The 24,067-nt window shown below is 37.7% G+C and overlaps 1 protein-coding gene across 5 annotated transcripts in view; it reads right to left on the reverse strand.

Moving 5' to 3' along the window:
* Positions 1–702: 702 nt before the first annotated feature.
* MCTS1 (MCTS1 re-initiation and release factor) overlaps positions 703–24,067 on the reverse strand; it is a 59,014-nt gene continuing 35,649 nt past the window's right edge. The window contains exons 1-7 of one of the 5 annotated variants that reach the window (XR_013761061.1): positions 13,886–14,032; positions 13,213–13,365; positions 12,588–12,685; positions 8,076–8,209; positions 6,154–6,221; positions 3,795–5,329; positions 703–1,356 (exon numbers count right to left, since the gene is read on the reverse strand). Coding sequence is in view for 4 of the 5 variants with exons in the window: in XM_079123445.1 (XP_078979571.1) it covers positions 5,248–5,329; positions 6,154–6,221; positions 8,076–8,209; positions 12,588–12,685; positions 13,213–13,365; positions 13,886–13,899 (549 nt within the window). In the remaining variant the exon portion in view is untranslated. Of the gene's footprint in view, positions 5,330–6,153; positions 6,222–8,075; positions 8,210–12,587; positions 12,686–13,212; positions 13,366–13,885; positions 14,122–14,506; positions 14,789–16,114; positions 16,209–24,067 lie in introns of those variants that run through there. The other 4 variants (XM_079123447.1, XM_079123446.1, XM_079123448.1 and 1 more) reach the window with 4 other exon arrangements.

Raw genomic sequence — 24,067 nt, forward strand, 5'->3', positions numbered from 1 at the left:
TTGCCTAAGAAATGAACAAGTTTAGTATATGCAGATATCAAGAAGTTTGCTATTTTGGACATCATGGCCTGTTGAATTACAATCTTCCACATAAGAGTGATGCCTTTAGCTCAATTTTTAATTAACTACTTCTGATGGTTACACATTTTTTTCCTTCCTCTAATCCAAGTCTAAATTTTAGACATTTGAAACATCATTTCTACGTTTGCGATATTTCACAAATTGCCAAAACAATCCATCTAATTAGAACTGAACATTAATAATGAGGCATGTCATTCTTTGTTACAACTAGGATTTTAAGTAGAAATTATTTTACTAATGCATCTCTCCTATCTCAAAATCTTCAAGGATAAAACTTAGAGTTAATTTTCACTCTAAGAGGCAAATATTAATTGTCCTAATGAGTTTGTATTTTTTCCTCCTCATGACCATTTCTTAGTAAACATATTAGAAAAAAATTCCATTCATCTCCCTTATTTTTTCCATGGATACATTATATTCTCTAAAAGGCTAGCCTCTTAAACAAAGAAACCTGCCTTATAATCTCAACATTGATTTAAAAACTGGCCTCGTGGCCAGGCGTGGTGGCACACACTTGTAATCCCAGCAACTTGGGAGGTTGAGGCAAGAGGATCGAGAGTTCAAAGCCACCCTCAGCAAAAGCAAGGGGCTAAGCAACTCAGTAAGACCCTGTCTATAAATAAAATATTAAAAGGGCTGGGGATGTGGCTCAGTTGTTAAGTGCCTCTGAGTTCAATCCCTGGTACAAAAAAAAAAAAAAAAAATGGCCTCAATTCTGTTCATTCACCCCTGATCTGATGGCCTTATGGTCCTTTATTAGTACTGAATTGGTTTTAATACAATAGGGAACAAATTGATGTTATAGTTGGCCATTTCTACTCACTATTTTACCTGCCATAAAAAGTATAATAAAAGTATACATACAAAGTATAAAATACATACAAAGTATCCAAAAGTAGAATACATTTACATGCATCAGTCTCCATGTTGATAGGTATGGTTTCTTTAGGAATTGCTACTGAAAGACTGATATTAAGAGTACAATTGTATCTAGTCTTATCTTTACTGCCCTGATATGACTAGTAACATATTAAACATAAGTGTTCTACAGGGCTTCCAAAATATTTTAACTGCCTAATTCTTATAGGTTATTGAATGACTTGAGTAAATTGCTTGAGACCTCAGATGTGATGGTTATATTGACATAAGATGCATACATTTTCACTGCTTTTCTTTCATTACAAATCTGTTTTAGTGGATACTCCTTTAGATATTGGAATCATTTTGAGTTTCTTGAAGAGCCTTGAGAGATATATATTCTCAAAATTAAGGAACCTAGATAAACAGAGTTAAAATATTTACCACATTTTGTTTGGGCATACAGTCATTTCCATTAATATATACTTGCTACATTAATATTTTCATGAACAAAAAGTGAATTATAATGAAATACCTAGCAAATTAAGTACACTGCCATTGTTACATCTTCTTCTGAAGTACTATACTTAGAAATACTGTATCCTCAGTTGCTGATTTGTATACAGAGTGGGGACTTGGCTGGATTTGATAATTGTTTGATAAATGCCATATGACCTTCTGTTTGGGGAATATCAAATCCCTCAAATTGGAAATGTTCATGATTACCCCTGGGATAAACCCAGCTGCTTTTGTTTGGGGTCCAGAACACACAAAAAGACAAGAGAGAAAAGGAAAGAAAAAATGCAGCTGCCAACAGAATGCCACCAAACCACTGTGACAGTCTGCTGGAGATGATTGGTCAGGCCTTTATTCCACTGGACAATGGGCCAACCATCAGAGTTGGAACAATGAATTGTTGCAACTCCAAAACATGGATTTTTTAACCCCATATTGGGTACAATCTGAGGACTATTTTTGTGTTTGCTTCATGTGTAATTTGCAAGTTTTGATGACTGAAATTGTAAAAGCATTTATAAATTCCTACTGACTTTATATTGGTATTGGACTGCCACCATTACCCAGGTTTTTCTTCTGATCATTTAGAATTTTTTTATTCTGTTCCCCAGATTTTTTAAATATAAATTTTCTTTTTTTTCCCCTTTATTTGGTACTGGGGATTGAACACAGTGGCACTTAGCCACTGAGTCACATCCCCAGCCCTTTTTATTTTTTGAGACAGGGTCTCCCTAAGTTACTCAGGGCCTTGCTAAATTGCTGACACTGGCTTTGAACTTGCCTCAGCCTCCCAAACTGCTGGGATCACAGGCGTGCACCACTACACCCAGCTTAAATTTTCTTTACTAACTAGAGTAGAAGCTCCTTAAGGGCAGCTACTGGTGTATTATTCATCTTTGTGCCACATCACCTAAAATCTAGTAGATAATAAATACCCACTGAGCTGAACTGACATTGGCTAAGTAAAAGTGATTCAAATACATAGGAATGGCTAGATGGTAAGCTGGTTTGACATAAAATTAATGTGAAACTTAAAATGAACTGGAAACACATTGTTTGAGAGAAGACAGGTTCTCCCTGTATTCCTACTTTTGGGGATATGGGTAAACAAGTTTCCCTCAAGCACAAGGCTGATATATCTGCTAGTTTAACCTCTCTGAAGTGGCTTCCATGCATGACCTAATGTTGAGAAGTTGAAAAGTCTTGTACATGTAGAGTGATACCCCTGATTAAAACTAATCATGAGCTGAGGCCTCAGACCCAGGGGAAGTAGGGAACATACATATTTAGTTCATATCACCAAGGCAACATAGTCAGTGTACCTCAGCAAAGTAGAAAAACAAGCACAGATGTTGATGTTGAATATTTAAAAAGTATTCTCTACACCCACTATAATAATGGTTAGATACAAGGATAAATCATTTCAGAAAACAGGCAATTAGAAGTTGTAACTTCTCTAATATGTGTTTGTGTGTACTTTGTTTTTCATCACTAACACTTCATAGGTAATCTTGCTTGGCCAATTAATGTTATCTGAGCATCAAAAATAAAGTTCAGGGCTGGAGATGTGGCTGAGCGGTAGAGTACTTGCCTGGCATGTAAGAGGCCCTGGGTTCAATCCCCAGCACGGAAAAAAAAAAAAAAGTTCAAAGTTTGGCTTTGACATAAACAACATATATTCCTCTTAGGAATATAAGCTACAGGCCTCAAAAAGGGTGCTTCCTCCCCCAAATGGGGAGAAAACTGATCCTGATACCAATAAGCTGCATATACTATCTGTTGAAGACACACCTCTCCTGAGAGATGATTTCTAACTATATTGCTGATGAGACTATTTACACTTTTATATACCAGGAATAAGTAATAAAATAAAACAATATGGTAAGTTCAAGAATATAACTGGCATAGCAAAAGGAAAATATTATAAACAGAACTTGAAAAGGATACAGGAAGTAAAATATCAGGGCATTTCTATAGGTTAGGAAAGATAAGATTTTAGCAGATAAGCATTCTAAGTAATGATGAAGCAAGAAAAATTCTCCAAGCCTTACCCCAGCCCAGATGAAATATTATCCCAAGTAATCAACCTTTCTTTACTCTTTTCCACGTTTAGCAAGAAATGTTCTGTTTAATCATTGTTTACCTTAGGTAGACCTATTGCTATAAATTAATACATTTACATTCTATCTGAGAAATCTCCAAGTCTTACAAGTTTCATCAGTGGGGAATGATTTCTTAATCTGAGGGTCAGACCCTGGATCTATATTCACCTATGTGAGACCCTGAGAGGCTGAGCTGGAACAGCCAGAATGATCTCTCTTTTTACTATCCACCCTCACCTTTCTCACCAACTTCTAACTGTAACACAGGTCACCACAATCTTGTAAATGTCTGTATCCATCTGAAAAATAAAATCACATGTCATATATTGGTAAACAACCAAATGAAGATGGCTGAGACACCAAAATAATAGCAAGGTTATGAGGAAGAAAGGCCTTTATCACTAAATAAATTCACAACTGCTCTTTAAGCTCTCAAAACAGATTACTATTATTACTAAAGTAGATCCATGGCCCTTAGGAGAGGAGATATACATTCTTTGAGGAATAAGGTGGGGACCCAATCTGGAAGTTAAGAGTGTCCTTTGGTATGATTTTACTCAAGGCACTAAAATAATTGAACCTTTATTTGATTAAGCCTGTCTAAACAGACATAGGATATACAGGGGACATAAAAAAAAGTTATATGACTTCACAGTGCTACAAAATCTACAATGTGAGGGAAAACTTTATAAATCAACTAGATTTCTTAAATAATTACTTTAATGGATAGGGCTGGGGACAGAGCTCAGCAATAGAGCACTTGCCTGGCATGTGCAAAGCCCTTGGGTTTGATCCCCAGCACTATAAACCAACCAAACACACAAAGAGCTGAGATCTAGTTTAAAGGATAAAAGGAGAGGAATTTACAAATTAAAAGTGACAACAACCAAATGTAACATACAGATCTTATTTGGTACCTACTTCAAACAAACCAACAGTTAATAAAATTTAAAAAGAGACAACTGAGGGAATTTGAATAGTCTAGATGATCATATTAGGAAACAGTTAATTTTTTTAGGTGGGATCATGCTATTATGGCTTTTTTTAAGAGCACTTATCTTTTAAAGATACATATTAATGTAGTTTTCAATGAAATGATAGGCTGTCTGGGATTTGCTTCAAAATAATTGTGGAGTAGGGAAGAGTAATTAAGGTATAGATGAAAGAAAAATGGCCACAAATTAAAGCTGGGTGATGGATTAAAAGGCCCATTATACTACTCCCCATGCTTTTGAATATGTTAGGAACTTCATAATGAAAATTTAAACAACAACAAACAAACATACACACACAGAGGCACACACACACAGACACAAAAATACTGCTGGGTGACCTGGGATAACAGTATAAAATTCCCAGCCTGGCTTCAAGCCCCATTAACTTGACAAATTATCTAGGGGTCCACCATAAACGGGCAAGTCCAGTTACAAGTCATCTTATATCATTAACCTAAGAAAGGACATTAAGTTGTCTCTTTAGTTACTTACCAGATACCTTTTAATGTCCAAGTTCGCTACCCAATTTTGAGTTTAAGAAAAATTAAATAATTTCTGAAGCTAACAGAATTTTAGCATCTGTAGAATTTATTCAGCATAACCACAGAGGCATTATCTTCATGCTGTCACACACAGACACAAACACAGATACAGCACAATATCCATATTTAGCCCAAGTGCATTCCTTCTGAGGATCATTTATATGTCTTCATATGCCACAGCCCATCATTTAAATAATGGATATTTTCAATGCCAATTCCTTTGTTGACTTTCTCACTGTAGAAGGGGAAAAAACACATAAACACATTTTTATAGGTTTATTCATGGCAAACATAACTCAAAGTGCAATGTTGTTTTCAAATTATTGAGTCACATGTAGGGAATTTATTTGTTACACTTATTACCTATTTTAGGCTGCAGTTCAAGTTTTAAAGTGATTTTAGCCATCTAACTAGTGAGTCTATACAAGCTCAGGAATCATATCACCAGACCAGGAGAATATCAAAGTATTAACCCTGAAACAAAATTAATAGGACTAGGACTGGGGATATAGTTCAGTTGGTAGAGTGCTTGCCTGTCAAGCACAAGGCCCTGGGTTCAATCCCCAGCACTGCAAAACAAAATTTTTTTTTAATTAATAGGACTAATTTTGCTCATCAAATGGGTTCCAAACTTATATATTGCCTATATTTTGATAATATATATGTAATAGTTCTAATATTCCACATTTCATATACTACCAAATCAGAATATAAGACAAATACTACATAGTGCTGAACTGGAAAACTTTTAAAAACTAGCAGCAAAACATAGTTTTCCCTCTCAATTCATAAGGTACTAAATAAAAATTCCTAAAGTACCACAAATATAAAACAGCTGTGTAGGCACATGGGTTATTTTCATAGTACTTATGAAAGAATGCAATCCTGAAGACAAAATAGGTTTCAATGGCTTTCTAACTGTTAGGGAAAATCAGATTAGGCTTCTGTGCTGAGATATTTGTAAGATGTGGTATGAATGAGAGCAAATTTCACCTGTAATTCTGATGCTTCCTGGGCACCCATATCTCAAAAGCTAAGGGGGCCTAAAGTGAGACTTACATATCTTCTGCAGACATCTTCATGACTCCAACACATAGAGCATGCTGTTTTCCTTCTGCCATGATTGCCTGAAAAAACAGCGCTAAGAAAACTATCTCTCAAAATGCCTTGCAGGAAGGGAAGGGTGTCAAGTACTGATTGTGTTATTAGCCACTTTGAACCCATCTTGTGTCCTCTCCTGACTTCTCCGGACTATTGACTGCCTGAGGGCAAGGACTATGAGTACACTGAATAAATGCTAAATAAATGTACTTCATTATCATTTTGATTTCAAGTCAAATATTAATACTACACACCATGCTAACAAAACCAAAATGTCATACAAAAAAGAAGATAAAATTTCTTGCACATAAATACTAAATCCTGTGAAATAAATATCAATTATTCTAGTGTTTTGTTTTGTTTTTCCTTTGTATTGGTGCATTATACTTTTACCAAACAGTAGGACCACTTGTGTTCTAGTATTTTGACCACTGAATGGTGGCTTTGTGTAAAGGACACATTGAAGTAACAATTGTAGCTAGGTATAGTAGCACGTACCTGTAATCCCAACTACACAAGAGCATCACTGGAGCCCATGGAGTCCAAGACCAACCTGGGCAACACAGTGAGACCTCATCTCAAAGAAAAACAAACTAAAGTCTAGGTACTAGGAAAAATTTCTGCTTAAAGCGAAGTCCAGATCTAAAAACCTACCAACAATTAGAGAAGTCATAAACATGAAAAGGTAGAATACTTCTCTTCATTAGTTTTCAATTCATTCATTCAATGTTCCACAAATATTTGAGCACCTTTTATGTGACCAGTATCTACATAACACAAGTTGTTCCTAGAAGAAAACATACACCTTAGCTAAAACTGCCAAAACGGAGGATAGTCTCCTTTTGAGCATAGGATACACTCAACCCACTCCAATGGCATTCCTACTGCATAATGTCTCTACTTCCACCAATGGTTTCCCTATTTCTCAACCTGAGGCAAATGGTCATTTTGTCCATGGCAAAGGAGGAGATGGTCTCCTATACAGACTCATGGACAAAAATTGATTTAATCTAGAATATAGTTGCAATAGCACTATGTAGAGAAATACAAATAATGCAGAATTATTTAATTACATCAGGAGTTGAATAGATTCTTAACTACTTGGGAGCTAGGTGTGATGTTGATTACCTGTAATCACAGCTACTTAGGAGGCTGAAGTAGTAGGATCACAAATTAATTTGAGGACATCTTGTGCAACTTGGTGAAACCCTGTCTTAAAGTAAAAAATAAAAAGGGCTAGGGATATAGCTCGGTGATAAAGTACCCCTGGTTTCAATCTCCAATAAGAATTTTTTTAAAAAGAGGCAAGTTAGTGTCCAAAATACTAATCCACTGACATTACCTGTATCCTTCTGATTAGTAATCAAAAGTTAGTTGTGTCCTGAACCTGATAACAATAAGACCTCATTGGGCAGGGCTGCAAGGCAGCTTGGATTTTTTTTCTCTGCACTTGGGGACTGAACCCAGGGGCACTCAACCACTAAGCAACACACACCCCTATCCTCCCCCACACACACGTTTTCATGAGACAGAGAGGATCTCCGTAAATTGCCCAAGCTGACCACCTTGTGATCCTCCCACCTCAGTCTCCCAAGTAGCTGGGATTACAGGCTGCACTGCTCCCCAGCAGCTGGGACTCATAATTTATAACTTGTTTCCATTTAGCTGCTGTGAAACTAGCTCAAATGAAACAATTTAGCATCAAGAAATGAAAAGTTACTTCTCATTACTTCAACTGTAATTAGAAAGACATGAGACAACTGTAACAGTGTCCTCTTGAAAAGTACATTTAACCTGTGTTCTCTTGGATGATAGATCTTTCAGTAATGACAAGAACACAATGAATACATTTTTCAGCAGTTAGAGCCTGGGAAGGATACAACAATGGTATCTACTGCAGCGGGGTAAAGCTTAGCTCCAGGAGAAGTTAAGCCTGGACACATGATATTTGCTCCACTGAGTACAAATTTGATGGCTCCTTTATCAACCTGCTGGTGTGGCAGAATAAAAGGATCTAGAAGAGAAGAAATAAATTATATAAATTAATAAGACTTAAGACTCAAAAGAAAAAGGCAAAGGACATGCACAAATATTTCCCAAAACTACATTACTCTGAGAGTTGAAAAATAAAACTAAATCATCACCCTTCACTGATCAGACTGGTATTTTTAAGAAAAGTAATCCCCAGTGCTAGCAAGAGGGTAAGAACACTAGCATTACCATAAACTGGTAGAAGACTTGTAAATAGATGTAACCTTTCTTTAGGACTACTTGAAAACACATACTGAGACCCTTGAAAAGGTTCAAACTCTTTAATTCACTAATGCTACTTCTAGGACTCTACCCTAAGGAAAAATGAGAGAGACATACAATATATTAGGTAGAAAGATACTATAGCACCAACATTTATAATTGAAATAAACTGGGATCATCCTAAATGTCTGACAATAAGATAAAAGGTAAATGACTTAAGGTATGTCTATTTAAAAGTCATGCTCATATATAATAAAATAATATTTTTAGAGAACACTTAATGCCCTGGGAAATGAAAAAAAAAATAGAAGAAAAAAATGAAAAAGATTAGGGGTTTCTAGGGTTCGGGGTTGGGGAGAAGGAGGAAGGATGAATAGGTGGAACACCAGGGATGTTTAACACAGTAAAAATATTCTCTATGACATTGCAACAGTGGATACTAGACACTACGTATCTAGAAAAACCACTGAACAACAGGAAGAGTAAACCCAAATTTCAACTATAGACTTTCATTAATAAAAATATATTAGTATCCCTTCATCAACTATAACAACTGTATGGTACCAGCATAAGATGTTAGTAATAGGGGAACTACATAAAAGAAAGCCCAATTTCAAGAGGACAAAAAGCGGCTGGGGGTATAGTACAGTGGTAGAGTGCATATGTAGTGTGCACAAGGCCTCAGTCTCAATCCCCAGCACCAAAATAAGAAAAAATAACAGCATTACACATATTATAGAAAATAATTGGATGTAAGTAATCCAATACACTATCAATGGTTAACTCTATTTCAAAATATAAGTGATTATTAGTTATTTCTGTATTTTCGAAAATATGTGCACATATTCCTTTTGTAATCTTGAAAAATGCATGTGTGTGACATCTACTGATAATTCATAACCAAGTAGTTAAAGGATCCCTAGAGGAGTTCAAACAGAGTGGGAGAAAAACTTTTTAAGCTTCTTAGCGCTCCCCAGAAATGACAATAATAGGTCAAATTTTTTTAATTTTAATGCCTTACCACTAGACCTCTCACAAGTGGAAAAACAGGGAAGTATTTTTCTTATTAAGATCACAGAGGGGCTGGGGATATAGCTCGGTTGGTACAGTGCTTGCCTCCGCAAGCACAAGGCCCTGGGTTCAATCCCTAGCACTGCAAAAAAAAAAAAAAAGATCACAGAGTAGCCAAGTGTGGTGGCACATGCGTGGGATCCCAGCAATTGGGGAGGCTGAGGCAGGAGGATCTCAAGTTCAAAGCCAGCCTCAGCAAAAGTGAGGTGCTAAGCAATTCAATGAGACCCTGTCTCTAAATAAAATACAAAATAGGGCTGGGGATGTGGGTTGGTGATCAAGTGTCCCTGAGTTCAACCTCCAGTACCAAAAAATATAAATAAATAAAAAAGGGTTGGGGATGTGTCTCAATAGTTAAGTGTCCCTGGGTTCAATCCCTGGTACCAAAATTAAAAACAAAGAAAAAGAAAAAAAGATCTTATTGATAAAAAGGAACCTGAAGTACAAAAACAAGGGAACCCGAGTGAATGAATGCATTCACTACTCACAAACCATAATTTGTATCCTAGATCTTCATCCTCATTAATATTTGTCACTTGATGATGATGATAAGTAGTAAACTTATTGAACAATTACTACTTCACTATAATAACTATCATATATTGAATGCCTGCTGCTTTCTAGGCATTGTTAGGTATATTACATGAACAGTCTCATTTAATCTTCACAATCCATGGAAGATACACAATTATAGTGTCCATTTTTATTTTTTTTTTGTTTTCTATTTATTTATTTATTTATTTTTTAATTGTAAACAAATGGGATACATGTTGTTTCTCTGTACATGGCGTAAAGGCATACCATTTGTGTAATCATAAATTTACATAGAGTAATGTTGTTTGATTCATTCTGTTATTTTTTCCCTTCCCCCCACCCCTCCCACCCCTCTTTACCCTCTATACAGTACTTCCTTCCTCCATACTTGCCCCCCTCCCTAACCCTAACTCTAGCCCTAACACTAACCCTTCCCTCCCCCCCATTATGTGTCATCCTCCACTTATTAGCGATATCATTCGTCCTTTGGCTTTTTGAGATTGGCTTATCTCACTTAGCATGATATTCTCCAATTTCATCCATTTGCCTGCAAATGCCATAATTTTATCATTCTTTATGGCTGAGTAATAGTCCATTGTATATATAGTGTCCATTTTTAAAGATAAGGAAACAAAGCTTAAAGAAAGTAAGTGACTTGCCAAGTGATATGTACTGGAAATTGAATCCAGGTCTGTCTAAATCATGTTTTAAACCACCACATTATTCTACTTTTTGCATAAGTAATATGTTCTAAAAAGCTGATCCCCTATAATATTATAAAATAGGAACATTCTTCATAATATTATAAAATAGGAATATTTTTCCCAAAATTTATGGTGACAATGCTCAATTTACAGAAAAATTGAAAGAATAGACACTGAACACCTGGACACTATCCAGTTACATCCAATAATTATTAACACTTTGCTTTATTTACTTTATCTCTATTTATACACATATATTTTCTTCTAGCATTTGAAAGTTAGTTCAGACATAATGCTTCATCATAATAAGCAAACCTCTTAAGAATCAAGCCATTTTATGTAACCATGATACTGCTGTCACACCTAAAATTTAATAATCCTACATTATCATTTTAGAACCAAAACATATTCAAATTTTCCCAATAATCCAGGAAAGCCTTTTACATTTTGGGGGGGAGGTACCTTGAATTTTTGTTGTTTTTCAAAACAGAAACAAATCTAGGTTCATGCAATACATTTGATTTTGTCTTTGCTCTTAGTTGAATAGGCATGTCAAAATGTCTTAATGTCACCAAAATAGTTTCATTTAAAACTTTTTCTTGTTGCATCATGACTCAATTTCACTCCATCAGATTTTTTAAAATATTTTTAGTTGCAGATGGGCACAGTGCCTTTATTTATTTATGTGGTGCTGAGAATCGAACCTAGTGCCTTACACGTCCTAGGCAAGTGCTCTGCCACTGAGCCACAAACCCAGCCACATCAGTTTTTTTTTTTTTTTAACCTGAAAAGCAATACTTAATCAAATAGTTATAACTACTCCCTTGGGGGTTTCTTGTGTGTGTTTTTGATACCAGGGAGTAAATCCAGGGGTGCTTAGCCATTGAGCCACATCCCCAGCCATTTTTTGTATTTTATTTAGAGACAGGGTCTCACTGAGTTACTTAGCTCCTCGCTTTTGCCTTTTGCCAAGGCTGGCTTTGAACTTCCGATCCTCCAGCCCCAGCCTCGAGAGCAGCTGGGATTAAAGGCAAGCCGCTGGTATTAAAGGCATGCCCCACCACGCCCCTGGCATAACTATTCCCTTGTAAAGACTTGTCTAACAGGTCTACTGCTCCTGACCTCTGTACCACCAGGTAATTCCAACTTTATCTCCTCTTACCAAAAAGCCAAATTCATTCAGTCAACAACAACAGAGCCTGCCAGTCACTCCCTTTCCTTCTGCCTCCTGGCTAGAATCCAGACTGAAAAGCAGAAATTTTACTTTCTATTTTGAAAACCTCTTATGCACTAACATTATATCTTCCTTGGATTTTCTTCTATAATATACTCAATCAAATAACCTCCAAATGTGGGATGAAATAAACAGTATCTGGTTTCATAACATCTGACCATGATACTCAACTAGTAATAACTGGAATTCCCACATTTATCCAGTGCTTTCCCATATGCAGAATTATCTCTATTGGCATTATTACAATTTATGGCTTCATATTTGTATAATTATCTAATTGTTCTCTATTCTCTCAGTTAGCTTCATAAGTACAGGACCATGTCTGCCTTTGCTTCCAATGGTATTCTCAGACCCTAACTTAGTGCCTGGCACATAGTAAGTTCAATAAATATTTGTTGAATGAATGAATGAATGAATGCTTTTTTCTTGGGCTTTCTGGAATGCATAATGAGAGAATTTGCGTTTTTCAGATTTACCGCAAGATGGACATTCACTTTAGCTTTATATTTCTTATTACTTAGTATTAATAAATAACAAATTAACTATCAGTAGTCACTTTCAACAACTTTCAAATGTGTACTTCTAATAAGACTTACATTTGTGAAGTAACCTTAGGGTTGGATAAAAAGGCCCTTCTCTTTGTCTAAAAAATAGTAATTCTCCATTTACTGTAAGGATTTCTATATGTTCATGGCTGTAAAACAAATGTCACAAAGCACCAAGTTAGATATTTTCTTTCAAAAATGAATGTAAATAAAACATCCTTTAAATTTTACAACTTGAAATATGCATATACAGAGATATAATGAACTTTTAAAATTTTTCAATAAAGATCCTGGCGAAGAAACATCTTCACATTGTTTTTCTCTATCAGTCCAGTAGAGAAAAATATATCCTGCTACAACCAACTTTATTTTACATTTTATTATTTTAATTCCATTGTTAGTTAATAAAACAAATCTCTAAAAAACAAACTGAAATAATTCTGAATTAAAAATGTAATCCTTTAATAAAACAATCAATACACAAAACCACACTTTTCATGCATATAGGAAATGTGAAAATACAAATACTTGGTAAGTTTTATTGTTATTCAGTATCTATTACTATAATTAATCTAGCAGTAGTTAATGTGAAAATAATTTCATTTAGAATAACAGCAACGTAATCATTAAACATTCAGCTACTGTAAGCTTTACACAGAGAAAAGCAAAGACTTACCATCGGACTATTTTGACAGGATCTTTCTTAGGCATGATTTGATTAAGCCATGGTTCAATACCTGGAAATTGCTCTATCAACTGGTTCTTAATACCCTTAATGACTGATGTTTTCAACTGGATGCAGTTGGACACATTTTCTTTTTCATCAAATCTGCGAAGTTTTTTTTGCAAGAAAAAAAAAAGCATTGCTAAGCAAAAGTACTAGAATATATATCTAAAGATTACTGTTCTAACTGGCTAATCTATTGGCCATCTATTCCCAAGAAAGTACTTAGATCCTTAAAATAACTATGAAACAAACTGTTTTTGAAATACCATTTCCCTTTTATTTTGTCCAGTACAAAACCACGTTTTAATACAATACTAAATTAAAGTGCCACTTCTAGAGCAATTAGCTGGGGGAGAGGGGATGGATAAAACACAGTTTGTACTATAATCTGTAATCAGTTACTTAATCTTACTCAAAGGAAGAGACTCCCATCAATAATAAAACCTGTTTTAAAAAAAAAAAAAAGAGCCTTAAGCATTAAACTGCAAAAGGCGAAAACCAAGCATAACACAGAAAATCAGCTGTTCTTAGGCTATGTAATCGGCTAAGATTTTTTTAAGTGGTGATGAATTTCTCTAAGATCCCTATCTATTTTTCTCAATTTTTCATGCACAAAACCCACCTTCCTTTGCCCATGTTCCCCCTTTGCTTTTTGCTTCTACCAAATCTGGAAGGTAAACCCCCTAGGTAGCTTCCCAAGGAATTTTGTCTTCCTTACACTGAATAGCCTACAGGGCAATCACGTTATTTTCAAGACAAGGTTAATCTGGCAGCTAGGCAATAGGCATGACAGGCCGCTTGCTTCCTGTCACCCAGACTCCTTCACTCCCATGACCCAGGAAGTCAAGCCTTCCTTTATTCAGTTCATAACTAATAAACATATGGTAGCGAGTGCAGGGCTCCCCTCTCACCTAAAGAGGATATGCTCCTAAATCACAGTGCAAGAATGTGATTGGTAGAACCCTAGGAATAGCGATAGATTTGGGGGAGGGAGCAAAAGAAAAGATGGTAAAGGAGAAAGAAAATGGGAGTGAAGGGACCGAAGCCCGATTGAGGATTAGGGATGGAAAGCTTCAAGAAGTGTTGCAAGTTGCGAGTGAGAGCATAGTACTACAGAAAACCTTAGGGAGTCAGGATGGCAGGGGCGGGGGAGAGAGAAAGAGGATTGTTGCTCTCGCCCTCTTCCCCACCCCACTCCCACCGCCTTTGTGAGCAGCCTATGGAGGCCACAGCATGTCCTTACTTCTTGAACATGATCCAAGGTGAAGGGGGCGACGATAGGGAAGGGCCCGGAAAGGGAAAGAAATTGAATTAGCAAGGGTCTGGCAGATCCCCTTACACGAGGAAGGCCGGCACTGACAGTCGGAGCTGTTGTCGTTATCCGGAAGGTGAAAGAGCTAGACGCGCTTTACGGCTGTCAGTGAAATCTGACGACTTCCGCTCCTCTGAACTCCACGTCGGCGCTTTTGCATACTCCTTTTGGGTAACCGATTCCTCTCCATTGGGGACAGCTGAAAGGGCGGGACTTGAAAAGGAAGAAGTGATAGAACAGTTCTTTCTAGTTGCAGGAAGAGAAGAATGGAGGAGGCGGGGAATCAACCAAAACAGCATTTATGGTAGTTGCGTCAGTTACGGGTTCCTCAAAGGGTCAAGATTCTTCCATGCATTGGTGGTACTTACTTTTGACCTAATTTTTTAATGGGACTGTTTTTGTTCCCTCTTTGAGGCACCCAAATGGATTATTACCGACCAGCATGAACCCAAGCAAACCTCATAGCTTCATGTTAATGTACCGTTTAGCAAATAAAAATACAAGACGCCTAAATGTGAATTTCAGATGAAAAGTGAATACTTTTTTAGTGTAAGTATACCTCATCAATATTTGGGGTATGCTTACACTAAAGACATATAGCCCTCATTTGTCTGAATCTAATTGAGCATTCTAGTTTTCCTCTGTTTTTTTGTTTTGTTGTTATTGTTTTCGGTTTTTCCGGTGCTGGGGATTGAACCCAGGGCCTCGTGCTTGCGCGGCAGGCACTCTACCAATTGAGCTATATCCCCATGCCCTGGTTTTTCTCTTGTAACCATATCTGCTTAGACCATCAGAGCACAGTAAGGTATGCCCATAGAATTATTATATAAAAGTTACCAGATTGCAGTCCACTGCCTTACCCCATACTTAAAAGTTGAACCATAAACCAAGAGAGGTAATTTACTTGAAGGATAAACAGCCTCAGCCGTAGGTGGGGGCGCATACCTGTAAACCCAGAGGCTCAGGAGGCTGAGGCAGGAGAATCTCAAGTTCAAAGCCAGCCTCAGCAACTTAGTGAGGCCCTGCACAATTTAGGAAGACACTGTCTCAAAATAAAATATAAAAAAGGGCTGGGGATATGGCTCAATGGTTAACTAGATTCAATTCTTTTTTTTTTTTTTTTTTTTTTTTTTTTTGCGGTGCTGGGGATTGAACGCAGGGCCTTGTGCTTGTGAGGCAAACACTTTACCAACTGAGCTATCTCCCAGCTCTAGGTTCAATTCTTGGTACAAAAAAAAAAAGATAGCCTCTAGGTGAGCACTACTGATGTAATCTAACATAGCTAAAAACACATTTCGATGATGTAATTTTTTAAAGGAAAGCTAGTAGAAAACAAAACTGTGCCAGTTGAGGGTTTTGATCATCAAAGAAAGCATAGAAGAAATTGTTTAAAAACCTGAATTAGGTACTACTCAAGAAATGGGATAGATGTGCACTGACCACTAAAACAAATACACTAGGGAACAAACACTCTAGTCCATATTGGGGAGATGGACCATTAGAGCAATCATAGCAAATGGTATTATGCAACTAACTCACCTTGTCTTGATTCTATGGTGCCAACAATCTTTAGATCATAATTTGACTTCCCCTGAAGATGTGTTCACAGGGAAAGACTTTGCTGTTTTCACATCTGCATGAACAGTTATGTTTGTCTTTATAAAGCAATAAACTGGCATTCTGATTTACATGTCAGTCTCTCATGAATGTCCTTAGTGTGAATCCACATTCCCAGCATCAATCAACTCTGTGACATTTACAATATTGAGTTTCTGAATGTGTAAAAAAGCCCAGACCCCAAGCTCTCAGCTTTCTTACCAAACATCCTCCTTTGCCGGCAATGCTTACATTACCCTGGGAGCCTGTCATTTAGCAACAAATACATTATAAACAGCTATTATTAAGCAGTTTGAGATGAGTGAAAGAACATAATTTGCTTTAGCTCTTATACAGTGCTTCTTGACTTACCATGGGATTATGATCCCATAAACCTGTTCTTCATTATCATAAAGTATCATTACATCGAAAGTGCATTTAACAACACCTAGCAAACCTCATAACTTAGTAACACAGAACATGGTGGAGTATGGGTTGTTTCCTTATACCTCTTTATCACATGGCTGACTGGAAACTGCACCTGGCTCACCAGCACTGCCCACATAGAAACTATCATACTGCACTTCACTAGCCTGGGAAAAGATAAAAATTCAAAATTAGCTTTCTACTGGATATGTGTTGCTTTTATCCTTTAAAAAGTTTTTAAAAAAGCCTAAAGCTGCAACATTGTAAGTCAGGTACTGTCTGTATATGGTAACACTATATGTAATAAGTATATATTCCACTAGTAAATAAAAGTGAATTTGATGGACACGGTTTTTGTTTGTGAAACCTACTAATTTTAGACTTATTAAAAAGCATGATGGTGAAAATTTGTACTGCTAGAAATAATAGCTAACTTAATTCCATAAAATTACACATAGCTTAGGGTATAGCTCAGTGGCAGAGTACTAGCCTAGCATGCACCCTGAGTTGGATCCCCAGGCCCTGATTTGGATTCCCAGCACAAATAATGATATGTACTCTAAATTATAAGAAATGCAATATCTTTGGGAATTGACATATAGCTATGTGTGTGTGTGTGTATATATATATATATATATATATATGTTATATATATATATGTATTATTCTACTTTCATACACTCTGATGATTACAGAATCTGATCTGAATTATCACAATGCCAAGTTAGGTCCTTAGTATTAATGAGACATTCAGATCTATATGTGTACATAAATATGTTCATTCATAATGCACCTACACAGATATACATAAGCAGTGCCCACTGCTCACTTCAATGAATTTCTAGATATTGTGTTGTGAATGGTATAACTTGAAAGTGGATCATTTTTCCAAGGTAATGATTGGGGCTTTGCTCCTGGAAAAGGATTCAACTTCAAATAAAATCATTACTACAACAAATCATATGTCACAAAAGAAAGACATCTCTTCACAAATTAAAAATGAACTTCACATATTCATGTAATAAATAGTTATAAAGGACCTTTATGTTCTAGACATACACATCCTCTATCCTATAATTTGTGCATAAATGTTCTGTGCAACTTATAAGGTCCTCAGTGCACATGTAGCACAGGACCCAGAAACCCCAAGTCTATCATACGTTTTACTAAAAGAAGTAACCTAGTTATAAGAAGCATTAAATGGGGCTGAATTTGTGACTCAGTGGTAGAGCACTTGCCTAGCATGTGTGAGGCACTGGGTTTGATTCTCAGCACCACATATAAATAAATAAAGGTCCATTGACAACTATATATATATATATATATATATATATATATAATACATATCAATAAATTCTTTTTTAAAAATCATTAAATGTTTAACAATTGTATTTGTCTTCTTAGAATTTTGAAAATTTTTAAAATATATTTTTAGATGTTAATAGGCCTTTATTTTATTCATTTATTTATATGTGGTGCTGAGAATCGAACCCAGTGCCTCACACATGCAGGGTAAGCGCTCTACCACTGAGCCACAACTCCAGCCCTTGAAAGTTTTTTTATAGGGCCAATTTGACACAAGCCTCTAAAATGTTTGCAATAGGTCTCCTTTTATTTTTTATATATTTCTGCAGCACTAAGCATGGTGCCCAAACCCCTTAGACAGTCCAGGAAAGAAAGATTTTTCTAGGAGCTAGACCACAGCTTTGAACACTGGAGTAGCTACTTTCACTGCAAGAAAGATTTGGGCCACTACCAGATCCCTCCTGGGCGTCACATCTCTCAGAATCTACAGCCTGTGAAGTCTTCCAGTAGGCTCACATTTCCCACACACTGCCCCTCAGCCTAACACTTTAGAGGTAGCTGCAGCCTGGCTTTAGATCCACTATCACGGCAAAACTTACCTGAGAATCAAACCACGTGCCACCCCTAGCCCCAACAATCTGTCTCAGAGCACAGGTGAGAAAATGCATTGGTCCTTTCAATTGCCTGGTTCCTTCCATAGCAAGTAATATGAAGGACACCAGCAAAAGAGCAGCTTCCAACCCCAATCCCAAACAGAGCTAATATTTGGGACCTGAGAGCCCTCTTTTCATCAGAAAACTATCAAGATTAACCATCTAGCCCAACTTGTAATAAGCCAAACCCACCATCCCATGCTATGTGACCATGGTTAAGCTTTTTATGCACTGTATTCTCATCTGTACAATGAAGACTCTACTTCATGAGGTTGTTATGAGAACTAAAGATAATCTGTGCAAAATACTGTTAAACTGTTGTTTTTATCAAGAACTTCTGAAACTGGATGCGGTGGTGCCCATTTGTAATTCTAGCTACTCAGGAGGCTGAGGCAGGAGGATCACAAATTCAAGGTCAGTTTGTGCAACTCAGTGTGACCCTATCTCAAAACAAAACGGGCTGGGGGCATAGCTTGGTGGTTCAGCACTTGCCTAGCATGTGCGAGGCCCTGGGTTCAACCCCAGTACTGAGAAAAAAATACTTCCCTAATCAATTCTCTTAATGCTGTGTGTGTCCACTCTGGACCTGATCTCCTACTTGCACTTTCACTTCCAGATGATTTTTTCTGGGCCTTCTGGAACATCATTCCATGATTAACTAACTCTTCTACCATCCTCAAAGTCATCCCTGAATATCCATCAGCAGTCTTGGCTTTCCCATAAGGATGCAGCTTCCTTTACAGCAACACATTATTTATTCATTCATTCATTCATTCATTCATTTTTGTACTGGGGATTGAACCCAGGGGCACTTAAACACTGAACCACATCCCCAGCCCTTTTCATTTAGAGACAGGGTCTCACTGAGTTGCGTAGGGCCTCGCTAATTTTCTGAGGCTGCCTTTGAAAGCATGAGGCTCCTATCTCAGCCTTTTGAGGCACTGGAATTACAGGTGTGCACTACTGCACCTGGCAACACATCACTTTTTCTAAAGTCAGGGGATGATGTAGGCTTCCTCTTCCATCCACAATGCAACTTCCAGGCCATTCTTCCTCCAACCTCAGGTAAATCCCCTGATCTTTCTTTCTTCCTCTGAAATTCATGACATCTGGTTACATCTCAATTCCCTTTCTTTGCTGTCCTCTACCCATTCACTGAAGACTCTGGCATCTGGTTCACAGCATTTCCCCTCCCCACCCCACTCTCCAGAGTTGTAAAGCAGTACAAGAGAAAATCACTCACCTGAACAGACTGGTACCTCTCTGAATTCATGGCTGCAGGCCTCAAGTGAAACGTCCATTTATCTCGAGATACCTGTCATGTTTTTAGCTCACTCGCTCATTCTCCCCAGTGATACCTCCCAAGCTTCTCCATTCTTCTCAAATCTTCAATTCCCCCAGGGCGCTCTGGGGTAGGCCTGTAATCCCAGCGACTGGGGAGGGGGCTGATGCAGGAGGATCACAAGTTCAAAGCCAGCCTCAGCAATTTAACAAGGCCCTAAGCAACTTATCGAGACCCTGTCTCTAAATGAAATATACAAAAGGGCTGGGATGTGGCTCAGTGGTTAAGCACCCATGGTTTCAATCTCTGGTACCAAAAAAAAAAAAAAAAAGCACTCACACAAAACTCCAATTCTTCAACAGCCCTAAATGACGCTCTAAAAATAAGATAGAAGTCTCTGGATAGGCAACCAGTTCCTACTACCAAACTAGAAATATTTTCACAGCCATTCTTTCCTACTGTTAAAATGAAAGATATCCCTCTTCCAATCTAGGTCTAAGTCCTCCAGCTGCATTTCAGATACCAGTCATGCATGGGTCTCCTCAATAACTTTACTCAACCTATTACTGTCTCTTTTATATTTTCAACTTTTCCCTTTCTATGGGTTCCTTTCTCTCAACTTTTTCAAAGGAAATACTTGACAATTTCCACATGATATAATGTTCAAACAACACAAATTATACTAACAATATGCTAACAATAATAGTAGCTAATGATTATGGAATACTTACCCCAAGCAAGGCACTATTGCAAATTCTTTCATATATTAACTCATTTAATTCTCAAAGTGATGTATAAAGTCGATACTAGTTATTACGTCCATTTTATAGATGAAGAAACTGAGGGAAAAGGGAAGTTAAGTCACTTGACCCAAGATTACCCAGTTATGTAGTACAAGAATCTGGCTTTGAAATCAAGTAGTTACAACTTTCTCCTCTCTCAATCACAACACTTAGGCAGGTGCACTGGTGCAAGCCTGTAATCCCAGTGACATGGAAGGCTGAGGCAGGAGGATTGCAAGTTTGAGGCCAGCCTTGGCAACTTAGGGAGACTCTCAGCAATTTAGACTCTGTCTCCAAATAAAAATAAAAAGGACTGGGGATGTACCTCGTTAGTAAAGTGCATGTGGGTTCAATCACCAGTTTAAAAAACTTACAACATATAATCCCCACCTCTTCCCACCCTGCCCTGCCCTCCTTTTCCTCATCTGCTCTTCCCTTCCAACTTCATAGGTAATAAATGACCTTCCAGAAACTTTTTGGTGTATACGTATTATAATATTTGATTTTAGAAAACATAAATGGGATCACTATACATGCTATTTTCCTTTTGCTTTTTTCACTTCATGGATGAAACTCATGTTGGAGATTTTTTCATGTCACCAAAGAAACAGAGAGAAAGAGGAAAGTGATAGATTTCATTGCTTTTCATAGCTGCTACAATTTATTAAGCCACTCCCCCTCAATCAGAAGTCATTTTGTCACCTGCAAGTAGATTGGTGGGTATAGTAGGGCCATGGAATTCCAGGGCTCCTCCGACTTTCAACTCGTCTCCCATCATCAGGGATCGGATCCCTGTGCTCTAACACCTATCCTACTTTAGACATCCTCAACTGCATCAACAGGGGATTCATTTGAGACCCCATATACAGCCCTGCCCCTGGAAGAAGTCAAGAGCAAAATAATACACTGAGACTAAAACCACAGTTCCTTGATATTCTAACTCTGTCGACAGCAGTCAAGAAGGGGCCATGCTTACAAACAAAGAAACAAGATGTCTCCCATTTGTTTACAATAAAAACGAATTAAAAAAAAAAGAAGGGGCGTTGCTAAGGAACTGGGCAGACACATCACAGAAGAAGATATACAGGTGATCAACAAATATATGAAAAAGTGCTCATCATCCCTAGTAATAAAAGAAATGCAAATTAAAACCACCCTAAGATTTCATGTAACTCCAATTAGAATGGCTATTATCAAGAACACAAGCAATAATAAGTGCTGGCATGGATGTGGGGGGAAAGGCACACATACATTGCTGGTGGAGTTGCAAATTGGTGCAGCCACTCTGGAAAGCAGCGTGGAGATTCCTCAGAAAACTTGGAATGGACCCATCATTTGACCCAGCTATCCCACTCCTCGGTTCATACCCAAAAGACTTAAAATCAGCATACTACAGTGATGCGGTCGCATCAATGTTCATAGCTGCTCAATTCACAATAGCCAGATTGTGGAACCAACCTAGATGCCCTTCAATTGATGAATAGATAAAGAAACTGTGGTATATATACACAATGGAATATTACTCAGGCATAAAGAAGAATAAAATTATGGTATTTGCTGGTAAATGGATGAACTTTGAAAATATCTTGCTAAGTGAAATAGGCCCAGCCCTAAAAACCAAAGGCCAAATGTTTTCTCTGATAAGTGGTTGACGATATATAATGAGGTGGGTGGAGGGGGGAAGAGAAGAATGAAGGAACTTTGGATGGTGTAGAGGAAAATGGGGTGGAAGGGGTAGAAGGGCTGGGGGATGGAGAGATAGTAGAATGAAACAGTATTACCCTATGTATATGTATGATTACATGAATGGTGTGAATCTACATTGTGCACAACCATAGAAATGAAAGGTTGTACTCCATTTGTGTACAATGAAGTCTGTAAAAATAAAAAAAAATTTAATAATAAAAAAAGGGACCCATGCACTCCAGGTAAAAGCTTGGAGTGGAGAAATATCTAGCTTCCTTAAACCTTTACTTGCATCAACAAGAGTTAAGGGGGATCCCAGGTGCCCACTCCTTCCTATAGCTTCACCATCACTACCTCAAGTTCACAAGAGACTGTTCTCATTAGACATCTGTCCATTTATGTCAGTCACTATAAGAAGCCCTAGACTCCCAAGCCAACCCTCATCTAACCCATTCTAACCTCCATTTGGCTTTGAACAGCCACCATTTTGTCCCCATCTTTCAGGTTTCTCCAACTAATGAAATCTTTCCAGGATACTTCCTGGAACTCAGGACCTTCTGGGTTCTCAGCCTCCTTTCTGTGTGCTCTCTTCATCTTCTTTTAGAGGAAACCTGGATCTTCCGTGAAGTCATTACTTTCCCTCTAGCCCTCACACGATGGCTGTTTATCTTCCCACACAGTGAGTTTGTTGTCCAACTTGTTCCTTATCGACACTTCCAGCCCACTCCCCGCCCACAAACTTCCCTGTTTTGAATTTCATGACACAGATTATATATTATCCATCCACTGCCCACTCATTGCTGCTGTCATCTGATGATTTCTGGATTATTCCCCTCTATTTCTCCATTTTAACTTCTGGGATACTGTCACCTCAATAAAATACTATTATAAATTCTGAATCTTTCAATATGCATTTGCTTGATCCTACAACCCCCTTTTCTCTTAGGTCCTCCAACTCCATTTTTCCAGTGACCTTGCTTGCCCTCTACCTTATCTCAGCCACTCTCTTCTGTGGTCATCGTTATCTCATTTTCATGTATCCTATTCTGTTGTTGTTGAGATGGGGCATCGCTACATTGCCCATGCTGGCCTCAAATTCCTGGCATCAAGCAGTCCTCTTGCCTCAGCCTCTCTAGTAGCTGGAAGTACAGATGTGTGCCACCCCACCTGGCTCGTGTTTTACATTCTACACCACCTCCTTTCTTTACATCTCATTCCCTGTAGTACCCTAATGCCAACACTTCTTTTACTCCACACTCAATGCTCTAATCCACTGATCCTACCAACTGCCCCCTGTCTCTCACTCTTCTCGCCCACTGAGTTCCCTCCTTATCCAGCTTATATTCCCTAGTCGATCTTTACAAACATTTCATTCCATATAGCCTCAATTCCCTTACATCCTTTCACCTTCATATACTTACTTGGCAAGACCTTGACCTGGGTCGAACCCGATCTTTCTGCCTTTATCCATTTTCTGTCACTGTAACAGAAAAACTGAAACTAGATAATATATAATGGTGAGAAGTTTATTTGGCTGGGAAGTCCAATATCAGGATGCCAGCATTTGGGGAGGACCTCCCTGCTGCCTCATGGCATTGACATGACCTTGGAGATTGTTTCCAACACATGAATCTCATGGGACATACCCTGCTATGATTTAAATACATCTGCCAAATTTCATGTATTGGAATTTTAATCCCCGGAGTCATATATGTTAATGGTACTTGGCTGCGGGGCCTAGGATGAGGTAAGATCATGAGGG

Source organism: Sciurus vulgaris (genome assembly GCF_902686455.1).
Source record: "Sciurus vulgaris genome assembly, chromosome: X".
In the NCBI taxonomy this organism is placed as follows: Eukaryota; Metazoa; Chordata; class Mammalia; order Rodentia; family Sciuridae; genus Sciurus; species Sciurus vulgaris.